The 18,313-nt window shown below is 36.7% G+C and overlaps 3 protein-coding genes across 4 annotated transcripts in view; 2 read left to right on the forward strand and 1 right to left on the reverse strand.

The window, feature by feature from the left end:
• LOC124166960 (dihydrolipoyl dehydrogenase, mitochondrial) overlaps positions 1-787 on the forward strand; it is a 39,470-nt gene extending 38,683 nt beyond the window's left edge. The window contains exon 11 of the mRNA XM_046544686.1: positions 19-787. Coding sequence (XP_046400642.1) covers positions 19-84 — 66 coding nt within the window. The 3' untranslated portion in view covers positions 85-787. The remainder of the gene's footprint in view (positions 1-18) is intronic.
• A 3,497-nt stretch (positions 788-4,284) lies between these two features.
• Positions 4,285-5,247, reverse strand: LOC124166961 (ubiquitin-like protein 4A). 2 transcript variants are annotated; one of them, XM_046544711.1, is made up of 5 exons: positions 5,086-5,241; positions 4,912-5,017; positions 4,627-4,832; positions 4,444-4,536; positions 4,285-4,346 (listed from the first exon to the last, which is right to left on the reverse strand). In XM_046544711.1, exons 1-4 carry the CDS (start codon positions 5,131-5,133, stop codon positions 4,447-4,449), a joined length of 450 nt encoding a protein of 149 aa, XP_046400667.1. In that variant the 5' UTR covers positions 5,134-5,241; the 3' UTR covers positions 4,285-4,346; positions 4,444-4,446. The 2 variants fall into 2 exon arrangements, with proteins under 2 accessions (XP_046400667.1, XP_046400658.1); XM_046544702.1 differs by having other exon boundaries at positions 4,285-4,536; positions 5,086-5,247.
• Positions 5,248-9,822: 4,575 nt separating this feature from the next.
• On the forward strand, positions 9,823-18,313 carry LOC124166971 (quinone oxidoreductase-like protein 2 homolog). The gene is made up of 7 exons (XM_046544724.1): positions 9,823-10,110; positions 10,273-10,462; positions 10,613-10,840; positions 16,354-16,545; positions 16,669-16,850; positions 17,531-17,677; positions 18,108-18,313. Exons 2-7 carry the CDS (start codon positions 10,283-10,285, stop codon positions 18,256-18,258), a joined length of 1,080 nt encoding a protein of 359 aa, XP_046400680.1. The 5' UTR covers positions 9,823-10,110; positions 10,273-10,282; the 3' UTR covers positions 18,259-18,313.

The following is an 18,313-nucleotide window of genomic DNA, read 5'->3' on the forward strand; positions in this document are numbered from 1 at the left end:
CTCTCTCCTTCGTTACAGACCTGTTCTGAAGCCTTGAGAGAAGCAAATCTGGCTGCATTCTTTGGAAAGCCAATCAACTTCTAGAAGTTTGACCTTCCTAAATCTCTTCTTGTGCCCCTTTTGTGTTATCTTAAGGCTGAATGAAGTCAGTTGAAGAAAGCAGTGACTTGAGTAATCATTCTGATACAGCAATTACAGTTGTTGGTAATGCTCTCGAATTTTATACTGTGTAAATACATATTTGGAGAATAATGCACCTATCTGTAAGCCATTGTTGTATATATTTATATACATGTATGTGGTTTACAAGTCCTTAAATTATGAAAAAATGGGAAAATTCACTTGTTATTGTAGTGAAAATGTAAAATTGGAAGAAGATTCCATTAAATAACAAGTTTGACCTCATTTTGAAGCATTTAAGTTGTAATTTACTATTTGACTCCTTGTAGTGATGATGATTTTCGTAGTTTGTCACATTTGCCTGCAAATATTTTCACCATAAATTTGGTGGATTTTATCCTTAATTTTGCTCCCCTTTGCATAATCTGTTTCTTTTAAATAATTTTTCTGGCATTGCTCTGAGCTTGCTGGTGCTTACAGAAATGTACATAGGTAATTTTGATCACACAATAATGGTAGTTGAAGCACTTCCACTAAACCTGAGATATTACAGGCATTTACAAAAAATGGACCCTTCTTTGAGTTAATTGTGCTGTAAATCTTGTATGATACTCCTGTGTATTATTTTATACTGCCATGTCATAATAAAATGTCCTGTTTGCTAGTCTGAAGTGTTGGTAATGTCTCCAACCTATCTGCTGGTTACTATCAACATCTAGTTTTTTGAATGCTCCTTGCTGGGGAAGGCATTACTATACCTTTGCATGTATTTACCTATGCTAAACAATTAGCAAAGATATTTGTGCTCATCCCGTAAGGCATTATAAACTTTATAGTGAACTTATATCTCTGTCGGATGTTCATACCATGGAAGACATTGAAAGAGAACTTCAATGGAACTCGGGGAGTGGGCTTCATTATATATCATACATTTACACACCACGAATTATTTAATCTCCTATTTATTAAATTAAGATGCATTTATGTACTCTTTCCTTTCAGGTGAGTTCTTTATGTGCATTGATTCCCTCCTGCTGATGGGTGATTCTGTAAAAACCTTGCATAACTAACCTCTTTTAGGTTTTCAAAAGCTTTATGAAAACCTCCTAATAAGGAAGTCAGTATGGCCCAGAGGCCCTACCCTTAATATAATTCAAGAAACTTCTATGATTAATAAACCTTCCTATTATGAAGTTTACAGGTGGGTTGCACTTAAGGAAATGACCTCACTATAGCAAAATTTGTTACTTGAAATTATTTTACTGCAAATTCACCTGCAATTTCATGACCAAATTCCACATTGAGGAAAGAATTTCTTTTTACTGTGCCCTATAGCCTTATTTTCATGCATCTGAATAGGATTTCTTACATATTATGCAGCTTATCTGAATCAGGAGCACTGGTGAGGTGTGCTATGCTTTCTAATTCACCATCTTTCAATCTATTATGGAAATATAACTAATAACTTCAGGCTTTACTTTGTGAAACCTCTCCATATTGGAATTAAGGAAATAAAAATTTGTAAGGTTCACTGATTGTTTAATTAAGGGCACGACCCGGGTTTCGTAACTCAGTTACATCGTCAGGTGACTGTCACCTGACGATCACCTGACAATGTAACTAAGTTACGAAACCCGGGTCGTGCCCTTAATTAAACAATCAGTGAACCTTACAAAGTTTTATTTCCTTAATCTATTATGGATGTCAAATGTGGAAGGGGCCAGCAATATATTTATTCATCCTTTATCCAGCATTGATCAGTAAAGAAATTTTGATGCCCTCGGATACTCTAATGTTTAACGTACCCAAAGCGTGTGTACTCGTGGCATTGGAGACTGTCGACTTGAGGTATGCACCATTAATAATACAGAAATGAATGCATTTACAATATTTTTTAGGGGAAGTAGAAGGGGAACATCAGGTTTTCAATACTTACACAGGGAGCACATCCAGAAGGATGTATTTATGTGGGATTCCTGATCTTTTTATTTGTCACTTTGGATTCATAAAGCTGTTGGATGTTAGGGTGGCCCATCAAAGTTAAAATCCAAACAATTATTTCCCCAGATTCCACATGTTAACTTAATTGAAAGCACACCAGATTTAACACTATCTCTCCTTCTATCTGAATAATTAGGAGGGCTGTGATTCCAGAGTATTTGATAACTGGAATTTACACCATTATGATTTTTTGTGGGTTTGGGAGCGGAAAGTCAAGGTTTTCTGAATTTATCTCAGTATCATTTTAGGTCCCCCACCTCCCTGAAAAATTTCCACTCTCCATCTCTTCTGGATGTGGTAGTGACTTGGTTTCCATCAGTGAATTATTAAGTCAGGCAATGGGTTCTATATGTTAAGGACATACTTCATCTGTAACTGCACTCAGAATTTCTCTTCCTTCAAAGAGTGTCCTTACAAGAGTCAACAATGGCTGCTACAATGATAGCTCTTACTGTTACTCTTAAGTGAATGCTTGACTCATCTTGAAAATATGTGAGAGTGATGTTCGGTATTTGAATGCCGATCTAATTTTCTGAAACGAAATTGGTGTGGTAGAAAAAAGTCACAGCTTTCTTCCATATAGGCCCGGGTGTGAATGTCATCTTAAGATTTTGTATAATAAGTTCCGTTGAGAAGCTTCATCTGACCAGTACATCAATAGCAGAGGTTGTTAAGACACTAGTTTATCCAGTGTGTAGATTCTGGGTTCAAGTCCATGAGTAGGCTAATTTTTTTTGTCTTATAATTTTAGAAATCACTGTTACAACTTATCGCCATTCGTTTAATTTAGTTGCTTAACGATTTTTTGAAGTTTTATGTTAATTTATGGATTTTTAGTTTTTATATTAGTCCTACCCTTCCTGTACCCTTCATTGAGGCTGGCCAAACCCTTCCCCAATACTCCAGGAAGGAGAGGGCCTACCCATCAATGTTCTAAAATACCCTTTGTGTACCCTTGCTGAAGGGTACACTTATCCTTCCCTTACCCTCATTGGAGGGTACACCTCTCCACAATGGAGGAGTTTATTTTTATCAGGGTTACAGTGCATGTAATTTTATATGAATTCTGAGAGAAATCAATACTTACTCTTTAATACTGGGGATTGCATTGTCATGGCTGAGCAAAGTACAGCCACTTTCAGACGTTGGTCCACATACCCCGCGCAGCCCTTATTCTCCGAAGTCGAACTTTCACATTGCTTACACATTCCTTGTCCACTGCGGATCGATTTGACTTGATCGGGTTGTGAAAATGGTGCAACTTGACTACTTTAACCCTCACCAAGAGCTCCAAGCACGATTTCAGATGTAGGAAGGCCCCATGGGGCAAAGATAAAAGATGCACTAAATGTGCCTTAACCCTTTACAGACAAAGTAAACTTAAGGACTGTAACATTATGCTATAGGTTCCATTGAAGAGTTTATTATTTAATAATTATCCATACTTGTACTTCCAAGCACAGTCATCTGAAGGTGACTGAATTTTAAACCCTCTTTTGCACCAATTCGAAGACCTGTCATTCTATCAAGGATATTTTCCCACATTACACTTATTGCAAGTTCAGCTTGTATATAAGTTATATAACCCTGTAATAGGTAAGCAAATGTACTTTTGAGTAATATGTTTTTCTTTGCTGCAACCAAGCTAATTTACTAATCAATAGAGCAGTTGTGCAGAGCTGGTGTTTTTATCTGGTGAAAAACTTCTGATAAATAAGTTTTCACAGCAAATTTTCAAATGCATGATACTTATATATATTAAACCTGATTATAAACCAAAATTATTAATTATCGCATCATACTACAGACTAATCGAACCAAATAAAAAAATATTTCTACATGGAGAGAGAAGGCAAGCTACAAAAATGAATCCACACTAGCACAAGTATCTGGTTTACACATGGGATTAGCAATCATATTTCTGGGTAGTTTTTAAATTTGTACCCTTCGTTAGAGGCCTGAACCTCCAAATAACTTAACTAAATAGGCTAAAAAATAGATCACTCATATCACACCAAATAGATCAAAGACAACTTGGAGTATATGAGCAAACTATTCAACTCTGAATTAGACGTTCAGAAAACTTTTCCCTCGTCATTCGAATTACGATTACGCTCTTCAGATTGAATATTATGCTCATGTGAGAACAAAAAAACACAAATGTAAAGATCAATGATACATATATTTACACTCAGTCTCCAAAAGTATAAACTGGATGGACAACACTATAAAAAAAATAAAAATATAAAAATGAACCCTATAAACATAGTTTTTTTTTTAATTTTCATTAAGATTCAATTCAATCATTCTTTATACACATACGATTTAAACTGTGTGCTTCTCGTCTAACATGCAGGTCGCAGCCAATCTTTCAATGTCGTCTAAACTTAAGGCAGCCAAAGACCGATCGAATTCCTGAAAATGTAAGGTAATTAGTTAAATAACATATGATAACCATTGACTGCGGCCATCAAATTGCGGTGTAATGGTTGATCGCCAACATACCGTCATGAATTCGTTTAAAACTCTTTTGGAGTCAGATTCGTTATAATATTTCCTAAGGAATGTAGTCACCGCTTCTTGCAAGCTCGTCACTGGGATTACTGGAGGGACTTCTTTAGCCGCAACTGAATTCGAATCTTCAACTTTCTTTATAATGAGGTTCATTTTTGCACCATCTTTTATAGAGTACTCCTTTAATGCGTTGGAATCTAAAAAAACAATAATTGAACAATTAGAATGAACACCTACGATTGATCACAAGATTACATGTGCAACACTTAAACTCACCAGATAAGGGCTTCCCCAAATAAAGAAGTTTCTGATGACCAGGAGATACCTTAAGCTCTTTTTCAACCATTTTCTTTAAATCGAGAACCTTTGTTTCCTCAGAGACCTGAAAATATTTATTAAGTACATACATTCGCATAAATATTACTAAAAACTTGATCAATGTACACGTACCTCAAGAGTGCATTCTTGGCCTTGCAGAACTTTAACATTAATTTTCATTACGAACACTTATACTTTGCAATAAATAAGTGAATAAATAATGCTTAGGCCTTGGTAATGTTGTCAGATGTGAAAGATTTCATTGCGTCTCTGTTGGTTATTATCGTTATCGCGATTGTGCGATACGATTCTATCGATAATATCGAAACCATCGAAATCCTCACCATCCTCACTAGCCATTTCGGAGGCAAATTCAAACAAAGGCGAGAGAACGATATTTTTAATTATGTATTTTGAGGCTTCGTAGCTTAGTTTAATGAAAATATTTAAGCTCTGTTTAGTAAAAAGTGTCATTTTTATTATTATTATAATGGATTCCTTTTTACCTTCCGAGACATATTCTATGATAGATATATTTTTATCGAAAAGTAGTTGAAAAAAAACTTCCCTCTCAAGTGTAACTTACATGAATCCCTAACCTGCTAGATAAGGAAAAACGTCAAACCTGAGAAAATTCTCCGATGTTCTCCAGGCTTCCAGCGTCATGAAAGAATATCCAGATTTTCCGCTGGGTCAATGACGAAATGGCTATCGAAGTTTCAAAAGCTGAAACGGTTTCCATCCTCATATGAATGGGAATCCAAATATTCTTCCAACCAGTGGAAAAAAAATCCTCTCGAAATGTATAGGTCACATTTCCAAAAGTCTCTCCTACCGATTATAAATTAATCATCCATAACATGAATTCACATCACATTCACATTTACTTTAATTCCAACCTCTGAATCATGTACGTAACTCCATCAGTACACGCAATTACTATAGAGATATTATCTAAAAAGTGAACTTCATGGAATCACCTATCTGATTTATACATGGGAAATCAATGATGAAATTATCATGAATCCTCATGGAATTAGGTCAGATATAGCATGAAAATCGGTGGAAAACTTCATCTACAAACCATGTGCCCATGTGAAATCCTATCTCCATTTCATTAAATATTCCGTGAAAAGCCCAAAATTACCTGCGGAGTCCTGGAAATCACCGTTTTCCTCATAATTCTTTACATAGAAATTGGTATTCTATAGGTAGAATGACAATATTTGAGTAGAATTTAAAATTTTATATCTAGAAGTATTTTTATATTTTTAACTTTACAGGATCTTATTAGTTTCATCATAACATCGCAACTTTGTCACCCTACCATAAGAGAACTACGCACAAAGTCTTGAATAATAAAATATATTATAAAACCCACGACTATTTACAATATTTACGCGGATTCACTCGCCCCTCCCCGTCGACATATTCGCCAAACTTATGACTCTCTCAAATGCAGATAAACACCACCTTTTATTGATGTTTATGTGCAATTTGAGTGTTTTTTAATCATTTTACTCGGGAATTTGGAATATTTTTATAACCGTACGATTATAAAAATTTCATTTTCCGCTGTTTCACTCGCCCCTCCCCGTCGGCATTCTCGCCGATCGTGTAACTCCCTCAGATACATAAAACACCATTTTTTATTGTTGAATAAGTGGTACCATTTGATTGTTTTCTGACTCATTCTATTTTTAAATATGAATAATTTAAATTAACTTACGACAATTACTAAGATCAGTTTTTACTCATTTTACATCACCCCTTCCCGTCGGCATATTCGCCGATCTTATACACCCTTAATTAAGGTAAAACATTATATATTAAGGTAGTTAGAGCGGCAGCGGCTGAAGTCAAGTGATGTAATATTTACAAGTAAAGCCGATGTCCCACGATCAAATTTGCATCGAAATATTTGCATCAAAATTTGATGGAACTGACGCGCACCCTGTCCCACGGTCAAAATTTCATCCAACTGGCTTTTGGTCCTATCGTGTAACTTTATTGTGCAAACACCGTTTTGTCCAAATGGATACAAATGTGTCATTTACTCCAAAGAATAGCCAAAAAATTAAACAAAAGAAAACTTAACAGAATTGAAATGTAAGTGCAATTTTGCACCCCAGCACAATGCAAGTGTCAAAAATATTTTTTTTTATATTTACAGTAGTGAACTAGACTATTTTCAATAATGCTTTAAACCTTTGCTCACTGATAGGCTGACGACGTCTTGACAATATATCACAATCTAAATGATAAATACTAAATAAATATATTTATTTGAAAACGAAAGATATGTAAGACGTAAGTAAAAGCCAGGAAACTCATTAAATGTGCGTAATTTAGTCTAATTCGGTGTAGAGGTTTTCGCTTTGTGACATTGGTACCATCACTGCCGCGTTATGAAATAGGGTAGTTTCCTTCATCAAAGAAAACGAAAGGCATCGATTGCGATTCGTTACCCACCATTAGTGTATTCATAATATACAAATTATTTGGTTTTAGAAATACCGGTTTAGACGAATGGCTATGGTCAATTTTATCCTCATTTGAAAAAGGCCAGATTGGCGCCAATGCGATTCCACTCCACGTGACGTCAGGGGGCCGTATTTTTAAACGGCCCTAGGGACCTAGTTTCTATACGAGTAGATAGGATTTTACATCGTCTGAGATTACCACTGCACGCATGAGGCACAGAGCTCAGGGGAACATCTCTTAATAATCACCTATTAAAACTGGCAAGTCGGGGCAAACTGGTCGGAAAGTTTTCTTCGTTTGATAAGGTATTAATAATCCTTATATAAGCCAAGTGCTACCAGCTAGCATGGTACTCTGCTACCTACTAGCATCCTGCGTCGTATCAGCGCTCAAAGCCTCGCCCCAAGGTCTCCTCACTTGCGGCAGCGGGAACCAGAACGACGTCACACGGAGTTTTCCCGGCATTCATACACTTAAGCCCGTATGACACTTGCCAATTTATTGGCCAATCCATTGGATATTGGATTGTGTACCCACTGACACACGCCAATTTCTAGCCCAATCTCAGTTTCACAATATTGGGCACAATTTCTTGGCCAATCTACAATTTAGAACAGGTTCTATTTTCTCGAGGCCAATCTCCAATCAGAACTCAGTCTTGTCGACTCCTAGTGGCCAAAACTAGAAGCTCTTTGCAAAACATTTCACCTCGGAATTTTAATATCATATATAAAAACTTCACAAGCATAGCAACCCATGAAATAGCTCAAATAATTAATGTGTACTTTGAGAGAATATAAATTCACAAACATCAACTGTCTAAAGTGGGTAATTCGGAAATAACATTTCGGATATTTAATGAATAAAAACGTCGTGTTTCTCCTCGATAGCGTCTATATTTTGTTTATTTTACAATTATTAAACTATTTTTCATGATTTGAGCGCTAAAGTTTCGGGTGAAAGTCCCAATTGATGACACAATCTCTGTTTATTCGATGAACATATTCCAGCCAAAACGAGCCGCTACGTTATCTTGGCTCACCTATGAGATCACCATATTGCCTATCTCTCATCATTCAAGGAACTCACCCGAATGAAATTTCGAGCAATTCGAGAATATCTTTGCAGCCCCTCGAAATAGTTATTAAATTTACAATTATTATGCCACCTCCCATTCTGTAGCTCATTGGCAATTAACCTGCGTCTTGAGATGCTCTTTTGTCATTTTGTGTTATGTGGCGTTCTCTAGTGGGGTATTAGAACACTATAACGGCCAATATTGGTGTAAATATTGGTACGTGTCGTACGATGCGTAAAGCCCAATATTTTTACCAATATTGGGCCAATTTATTGGCCAATATATTGGCCAATAAATTGGCAAGTGTCATACGGGCTTTAGCCGTCGGGTTTACGCGCGCTTGAAAATTTTCAATTTTCATTTGATCGCGAAAAATAGATATCGTCATTTAAACATCTAAAAGCGTGAAATACGTACCTACTTCAGCGGTAATATAATCTTACGATTTAGGTAATAAAAAATAATAGGAAACCACCCTATTGCATTATGAAAATGTAAATCACCTAAGCTGCCAGTTCTCTTCCATTTCCTTACAGCTCTGTGTGTTTATACTGGGTTGTATAGATAAATGCAACCGAAAAATAACCGAGTGCTCGTTCCATTTCAAATTGACACACATGGAAAAAAACTTTCCGCAGCGATAGGTTTCCCCCATCGAGTGTTCACTCATCCGGTTATTTCTCTCCCACCGGTTATTTTTCGGTTATGCCAAACAGTACTTGTCGACCGGCGCAGTGGCCAGTTATTTTTCGGTTATATCAGAATTTACTCGTTGTTCCGGTTATAATATGCTCTGTGGCTGGTAGTGGCGCAGAAGAATCTCAGCCAGGGGGCCGTGGCCAAGCGAGGTTATAAATATAATATTTTCTACTGCACAGACTTGTTTCCTAATTTATATTATTTTTATAAAAGAATTTACCAGATCCTAATAAATATTATTTTTCCTTTTTTACGTTTGTCTCTAATTTATTTGTGTATCAACCTAAGGTAATCCTACTGTCTTAAGACCTTGGTGAGTCTTACCTCCAAAATCAAACCATGGACACTCCCTATTAATCCTCAGAATTAGTTATCTGGTGCGTAAAACTTACCAAAAAGGAGTCAATGTATATTTACATCGTAATTATTTTTTAAAGGCGTTTTTAGACGAAAATAATTGACCTTAAAAGAATGGAAACGAAAGCGAGCGTGTTGCAGTAATTTGAATTTGGCGGCAAATGCTGAGCTGCCGACGCTAGTGCTATCTGAACTTCGTAGGCAAAACTCTTCATGCGCAGAGCATTGAGCGGCGCACTTTCGCCGCAGTTCGGAAATAGAGCTCGCATGTTGGCATGTTCTTTCCGTAGCCGTAGTGGAGGAAGTGGGTGCGGATCAAGGTCGAGCCGGGTCGTGCGTGAGGGATGTGTCTGTTATTGTAGTGTGTCTTGTCCGTCTTGTCACCGGTTGACGTTGATAGTATTTTTGTGGGTGGGATACTGTAGGGTATGTCTACGATACATTGAAGACTATATTTCAATTTATACGAATTAGCCTCTGTTCGGTTTTTGCAAAAGTAATTAGAGCCTGTTAGTTATTAGAGCCTGCAGTTCCTTGAGGTTAGTACAATTCTCACCTCATACATTTTATTTACTTTATTAGTTCCCCTAAGCAAACTGGCGTTATTGATAATAACGGATATATTTTGAATTGAGTGATTTAATTTTGTTTCGCATGTCGATAACGGGTAAAATCAATTTTTTCAAATGTATTATGCTTAGGCTCGCGGTGATGGCAACTGCTCTTCGAAGAATACTGTCAAGAATCCCTGCAAACCTTATCACGCCCTTTCCTAATTTTGGTGGCAATGGGGCAGTTCGACATGCATCTTTTAAAGCGGCTGTATTGCAAGAATTTAAGTCCCCTCTGAAATTAGAAAAATACAGCGTCAAGAAATTGAAGAAAGGAGAGGTAAATATGTGAAACTTGTACAACCAAATATATAAAAATTTATCTAAAGTCGCCGACTATTAATTATAATTAATAGCGAATGAAATTTGCAAATGTTTCAGCAGTAGCATATGAACAAACTATTGGTTTTATGTTTTTCTTATTGCATAGGTGCGTATTAATATTCGTGCATGCGGTGTCAACGCGTTAGATGTTGACATTTGTAAAGGAGAGCCGAATAAAGAAATAAAGCTGCCTTTTGTTCCTGGTTATGAAATCTGCGGAGAAATAATCGAAGTTGGCTCAGGAGTCAAGGATATAGCTGTTGGAGATCGAGTTGTTGCCCTCAACAAGGAAAAATGTTTTGGTTTTGCTGAACAATGCTCCGTACCAGCTCAGGTGTGGTGATATCATTTTATTTCAGTGGAAGAAGAAAAATATATATGATTAATATTTATGAAAGTATTAATAGTAGTAGTATTGATTTTGTGTTTAAGTTATTAACATTATTTCTATAGCTCTGATGCCCATAAACTGTATTGATGTATTTCCAGCACTGAGTATTGATGTATTTCCAGTCTTTCTTTAATGATTTTATGCTGGACAGAATATGATTTGTAAATGCACATCCTATGTTATATCCAGATAATTTTTCAAGTCTCTTAAATTATAGCTTGCGCACACACCCAGCCCTGTTATTTGTATGTGTGCCTCTAACTTCATCTGTATTCATTCATGCGTTTTATTGTTGATCAGCCATGATTTATATTGTTGAATTGGACATACTTTTGTCATTTCATTGTATTTAAAATTATGAGATCACATTCCCATTTCTGACAAACAGGCTCGTGTAAAATAGTCATAAGTACATATTTGGTGAAATAATAAATATCCTTTGCCATGAAGGGAAGACAGGCAACTGAATTTTTATGAGGGGCAAATGTCATTTGGGTGCTATGGCTCTACATATGCATATCATAAAATCTATCATCAACATTTAGGCTTCCTTTTGTAATATTTTTGCTTTGAACTATCAGCCTAAAAAGTTATTCCAAAACCTCTCCCCAGAAACTTAAAAGAGGTTTTCTGGAATTTAAATCACATAATGTACGTAGGCTATTTCACTAAAAAATCTGATAAATTTTGACCAACAGAAAGATTTACTTGTGGCCAATAATATAATTGTAGACAACATTATCTATCGCTTCAGTAAAAAGAATTTCTTGCTCATAAAGATGTAGTCTCATTGTCAAAGCACAATTTTCTTTCGTGGGTTTAGGTACCGTAATGATTTAAAAAATTCCTCTGACATTATCTAAAGAAGCGGCACGCAACACCTTAACTTCTTTACTGTTCACACTTTCTATAACATGATGATAACAGAGTTTTGTATGTGAAACATACCATTATTTCTTAAATCATAATAACACATACTTAAACCACTAACACAGTTGTTATGGATATGTGCCAATGAAGAAAAATCTGGAGCAATGCCATGTACGATGGAATATCAATGCTCACCATTTCATGACTCCCTTTGTTTTCTCACAATGAAAACTCCATGTTCACATTTCAGTTTATAATCCTATTAATTTTGTCGTTTTATGATATTTCTCTTTAATGGTTAATTATTTATCACATTGCATGATACAATCAAAATAAAAGCTGGATTTATCCATTTCTTTTATGTTTTACCTTATGGTTTCGGACATAGCAAATATCTTTTTTTAACGGAGTTTTGTCTTTTACTTTGAGCGGTACATCAAAAGAATGTTTAGAGAAATAAATGATCAACTGTGGCGTGAAACTAAGAGGGCATGGGAGGCCTGTCGGAAAAGACTGTGAGGAAATGGAAAAATTTTGGAGGGAAGGGGGGGTAAGCGCATTGCATACTTTCTCTATGACCTTTGACCCCCATTGTGACCCTCGGAGGTCAAAAAACCAACAATACGGATCTATGAAGTGCCTAACCGACTTTGGCTCCCTTCAAACCCTATGGTTTGACATGTTGGTTGCCATGATAGCCCGACGTTTAACTCTATGACCTTTGACCCCCATTGTGACCCTTGGAGGTCAATTAGTGAATAATACGGGTATTTGGACAGTACGAATGACTTGGGCACCCTATAAAACCCATGGATCGACACCTTTGTTGGTATGCCATTCTTTTTGTCACCCTTATGACCTTGACGGTGACCTTACTGGGTCAACGGTTAAATTTTCGTCAATAAAAGTGTTATTTTCGGGTTTCTCGGGTCCGAAACACTTAGAATTGACATCTTGGTCAATGAAATTCAGACATTTTTCTATCTCGATTTTTTTAACATTGAAACCCCATAAGGCAAATTCAAAATTTTGGTTTGGACCCAAATTGTGAGGTCAAAATTGTAAACTTTTGCTTACACTCAACAAAACTTAGGACCTTTTCCCATTAGTGTGCCAATTTTCATGAACATTGCTTAATGGAAAGTTACTAAAATTACAGGTCAAAAATGACACACGACCCTTGGGGCAGTCTGTATATCCTTTATCATGCTTAAAAACACAAGGGTCTGAGTAGCACTGTTTAGATTTCAAACCCTTGACAAATTTTCCATACGATGCTTTAACCAACTGTTACTGTTAGGTTCAGGTAAGCAGTGGAATAAAAAGGGTGAGAGATTGTGTGATCAACGAAATATATTTGGGACTTCACCTTATTACACCACACAACGTCAACTGACGACCACCATTTTAGTGTAGGAAAAAGCGTTGGAAGAAACCAACAAGAATCAAAAATAAATTCCCGGCACTGCTAGCATATAAAGAAAAACAACTGCCAATACAACACTTCTGACATATGTTAACAGTTACCAGACAGTCAATGCAAGCTTTTCTTTAGCTGACATTCATCACAAAGTCTCTCCATTCTCACATTTTAGGTTTCACTGCATCAATGACTTAACGTAACTCACCATTCTGTTAGGCAGCAACAAAATATTTACATTCAACCAACCATTTGTTATTAACTTCTATTGCCACCAATTTCCATAAGCTATAATTATGTATAACAGTGCTGTAAGTTTCCCAGAAATCAAGTCCTAAATTTTGAGTGAACGCTTTTACAATAAGTCTAGCTTTATAAAATAATTCTGTATAAGCTCCCTGTTTTGCTTGTAGGAAAATTAGATCCAATTATATCAGCATCTAGTGGCGTAGCGAGGGGGGTGGTTGAGGGGACCGGACCTCTCCTCCCTCCCCAGAATATGAAAACACAATTACTTTCCTTCATAACTGAAAACAAAATATTGAAAAATCATGAATTTACAAAATATTTCTTTGACAAATCAAGTTCTTTTGATCATGAAAGGTGTTAACATTATTGTAACCCTCTAGCCAGTACCCTGTTTTTTCCTCCCCTGGTTTTGGACCCCCCTGAACGAAATTCCTAGCTACCCCACTGTCAGCATCCTTTGGTCTCTTGACTATTTCTCAAGTACCACTTCTTTAATGGACTCCTATCTCTTCTTGCATTGTCAGGAAATCCTCCTTCCTGTCCTTAGCTTATTTGGGTGGGGATGTTTGATGACCTCCCTAACCTCTGCTGCCTCTAATCAATGGTTAGCAGTTAGGCAGAGAAAAATCTGCGTTTGCCCCCGTTTCCCTGAGCACCTTGGGCCCTTCTCTATTGACATGGCCCCCATCTAGGGCTTCTATGAACTGGCACCATCTCCCTTAGGACCCACTCCTCTCCTGGGTTGTTCATGCTCATGACTCCTGTCATGCCAATCATCTTCATCTTCTGAATTGGCCATCTTGTTAAGGAACAGGGTTGTCTCCTCTTGAGTCAGCTAGGTCCTCTTTAGATCTGAGTAGGAACCATCCCTTTCGGCAAAATGACATCCCTGCTGTTGACTACCCATTTCTCTGAAAAATTCCAGTCTGTATCCCTTAGTTCCCTCTTTATATCCTAGAAGTATGCACTTATCTACCCTCAGATGCTCTGCTTGATGCCCTGTGACTCCTTAGCTATTCAGGCCCTGCCCTGGCAGCCTAACAAACGGATGTGCTCCAAGTCTTCTACTCTACTCCAAATCTTGAATGGCTCTGGATAGAAATCTTTTTAGTGTACAGCAAGCTTTTTGGAGAGCTTCAGCCCAAAAATTTAAACATATACAAAATTCAAATATGCCATTGAAAAAGGCGTGCCGAGGGACATAGTCTCCCTGGTGAGTTAACTAGATTGGAAACACAAATTTTTGCCCTTTCAGCTGGTGGAAGTTTCCACCTCATCATCTTTCCCATCTCACAGGTTTCAGATACCGAGATAATGCAGAGTCCCCGCTGGGTGGGATCGAAAAGGTTGGAGCTGAGAGCATGTGATTGTACGCGAGACCCTTCTTAATGAATATCCTCCAAAAATGCTCTGTACCACGAGAAAGAAGATTGTCTTGGGGTTCAGTACAGCAGTCATTTTAAGACGAAAACTCTGCCATCTCGAAAGGATTAAAATGCTTTCTTGCCTATATAGGTGAGGGAGAGTTGATTTGGGGAATTGGGAGAATTGTTTTGTCGATTCCTTCGCAGTGGTTTGTTGCCATATCATCTAAATACTTATTCTTTAATCTGAAGCTGTGCTGAAAGTTGTATGTGTTGGGAGAAACTTCTGTGCATGCATGCACACTTGGTCATTTATTTCTGCTGATAACCTAGGTTTTTTAATCAATTTTTAAATCTATGGAGAACTTTTTTCCAATGATATTATGATTGAAGCTGTGCAGTACTCTTAAGAGTAGTATTTTTTTATTTTTGGTGTTTGTACCCTTAACTAATTGATTTGACCAATACTAGATTGCTGGCATTATCCCTCATTTCATATTTGTGCTGCATAAAATTAACATGTGTACTCCTATTGTTAATGAGTTTTGCTAGCAAAGTGATCTGCTGTCACAAAAAAGCACTCTGATCCTCCTCGATATATGTGTTTATATCAAGTTTTTTTTTTAACTTCCTTGGCAAGATTGTAGTAGTCCAGAACCTTTTCAGTTTTGTTGTGAGATAATTTTCTTTCTTAACTTCTTTTTAATCATGATTTACAGGGGATAGTTTATTGCCCTAAGTTTCGGTAACCATTCCTTAGAATTGATCTACTCATCCTTCAGAATTTGTGCACCCTCCATTGTACACTTGCCCAAATTCACCCTTCCTGGCACTTCGTATTCATTTGATGAGTTCGCATTGGAAAAATTAAGGCTTATGCTTGGGTTTTGAGTTGGTGTCTGACCTTGAATAAGCAATGTCAGATCGGGGTAGTCTAGTATTAATTACCTTGGTCTGAGATATGGGCACCAATATTTATAATATAATATACCAAGTATGTGATGTGGTGGGAGCTTGAAGTACTTATTGAGCTTAATCTCAGCTCAAGCATATTTCATTTTCTGGTGTATTGTTACTGTTGTTGTTGTAAATATGAATGCTGTAAACAGCCAATAATCATGGCTAAATGAGGAGGTTTCCTTTTAACATGGTAAAAATTTCTTTACTATGCTTGATTTCTGTATGTAATCTGTGATAAGAGGTGTGCATATAACCAATTTTTTCACAGCTTAAACGTACAAGTCTGAGCTGCAGTTTAACATTTATTTCTTGACCTAACTTGTAGGCTAGACATGAATCATATTCTACCTCAACAACCATCTCCACCAGTAGTGAACCTTGATCTTCTTTTATAACTGTCTGGTTGCCACCTTAATAAATGCTGAAAGTAGGCATTGCTTGTAGCAAGTTTTTGCTTGAAAGAGCAGCTTAAATAATTTTATACCCCTAAAGCAGGTATGTGCTCTTTGCCTGCCTATTTCACATTTACTGATGAGAAGCGTTCATTGTGGGCACTACTGGTATTTATAAATGAACCTTAATTTTACTTTTAGGATGTGTTTAAGATACCAAGCTCGATAGATTTCAAATCTGGGGCAGCTCTTGTGGAAACATATTCAACTGCTCTTCTAGGGCTCACAAGAAGAGCAGAGCTTAAGGAAGGTCAAGTCATCTTGGTGACCGCTGCTGCGGGAGGATTAGGGTTGGCAGTTGTGGATGTTGCTGCGAATGTGTACAAGGCAAAGGTTTGTTATATTGGTTCACCATTGACTCATGGATTTCTTTTGAGTGCAATAGCCTTGTTTTCCACGTATTATGCCAAATGAATGAGTCAAAATTTTATAGTAATTGTCAGGAATCCCTTTCAGGTGATAGGAGTGTGTAGTAATGAAGAAAAGGCAGCCCTTGTTCGAGACAGAGGTGCTTGGGCAGCCTTGACGTATGACCCTAAGGCTATGCTTAAAACTGTAAATGAGGTGACCAATTGTAAAGGAGTGTCAGTGGTGTTTGATACTGTTGGAGGAGAAATTTTCGAAGAAAGTCTGAAGTGGTATGTCTCTATCATCTTTGGTAGCTGTGTATGATATTTTACTTACAGTTATGACAATTATGTATCAAAAAGGCATGCTAAATTAATCAACAAGCGTATTAACATTGCATTAAGGAATTGCATAAAAGGTGTTTTCTTTTATAAAAAAACGTTGAGAAGTATTTTCAAACCTAACTAAAGAATGTTATCCTTTATCAGGTATTTCGGGAAAAGTGCATGGGAGCCTTTTCTCACTGCCTCTCCTGGCAAATTTTAATTCCAGCCTTGTTAATGGATTGGCCAATTAATGCTCATACAGTTATTCACATTTATGTGTATAATGTAGCATTAGGCTTATTATCCTTCCAAGTATAATTCTTTGAACAGTTTTTCTCATGGCTGCATATTGAAAAATATTTTCTTCTTGTTTTGTCTGTGCTTGCTCATTAAATCAGTTGCTTTGCTTATTTAGTATTATTTCAGTTACAAAACTATATATTTGTTTTTCTTAAAGCTGAATTATTACAGTCCTCGATAGAAGACATAGTCAGAAACCTTTAAGTTGAGTTTTAATCTATTAGAAAATGTGGTGGTAAAGAACCACAATGTCTGTATGTACGCATGCCTTTGAGGAGGAAGCAGTTGGCTTACATATTTTTTTGGTGTATTTTAATTTTGCATGGTTTCTTTCATAATTACAGTGCTGGCCATGAAAGTAAAGTTGTCATAGCTGGGTTTGCATCACATCAGGTGCCTAAAATCATTGCAAGTTCTCTCCTATCTACCTCTATCAGTTTAATGGGGGTCTCCCTTGCTCACTACAGAGCAGTGAATCCTGAAGTTTACCGGTAAGTCACAACAATTAAAGAATTAACATATTGGTACAGTTGGAAAGTTTTTGTGTTGAATTTCCTTTGTTCCATAAAGATGATAAACAGAAAGTTTAAAAATAATATTTAGGTTGGCCAAGCATGTTACTATCTCTAGCCTTCATTTTTTTTAATCTTTCCATTTATTTTCTCTCGATCATCTCACTCAGAATATTGTATCCACTCCGTTTCCCTTACTTTTCCTGCATTTTTTCTTTTCCTTTAGGTTTTTTTACTGAAAGGTCATACATGGGAGCCTCTCCTCATTTCTAGTTTTTCATGTGCTTCCACCATATTAACTGCAGAGTCCCTGTCACCATATTAAGTGCATGTTCCCTGTTATTGTATAAATATATAAATTATATCATCGGTGTAGCTGATTTTATTGCTATCTTTTTTTACTTCTCAGGAATATTGTGCTAGATTCCATTGATATGTGCGAACAAGGTTTGGTAAAACCATACATATCATCCACAGTTGATCTTGAAGATGTAAATAAAGCCATTGAACTAATTTCAGAACGGAAGTCTACTGGAAAAGTGGTAGTTAAGGTCTCATAGTATTTTAACTGTTTTTTGCTATTCATATTTTCTGTTCTATGCTTTTTTATTGTTA

The sequence above is a fragment of the Ischnura elegans genome, chromosome 1 (genome assembly GCF_921293095.1).
Source record: "Ischnura elegans chromosome 1, ioIscEleg1.1, whole genome shotgun sequence".
Classification (NCBI taxonomy): Eukaryota; Metazoa; Arthropoda; class Insecta; order Odonata; family Coenagrionidae; genus Ischnura; species Ischnura elegans.

Coding starts and splice junctions, on each gene's coding strand:
- LOC124166961 (XM_046544702.1), bottom strand. CDS start 5,133: ATGAAAATTAATGTTAAAGTTCTGCAAGGCCAAGAATGCACTCTTGAG. Junction 5,018..5,085: donor GCCAAGAATGCACTCTTGAG/GTACGTGTACAT, acceptor AAATATTTTCAG/GTCTCTGAGGAAACAAAGGT. Junction 4,833..4,911: donor TTTGGGGAAGCCCTTATCTG/GTGAGTTTAAGT, acceptor TTGTTTTTTTAG/ATTCCAACGCATTAAAGGAG.
- LOC124166971 (XM_046544724.1), top strand. CDS start 10,283: ATGGCAACTGCTCTTCGAAGAATACTGTCAAGAATCCCTGCAAACCTT. Junction 10,841..16,353: donor AATGCTCCGTACCAGCTCAG/GTGTGGTGATAT, acceptor TTTTACTTTTAG/GATGTGTTTAAGATACCAAG. Junction 17,678..18,107: donor GTGAATCCTGAAGTTTACCG/GTAAGTCACAAC, acceptor TTTACTTCTCAG/GAATATTGTGCTAGATTCCA.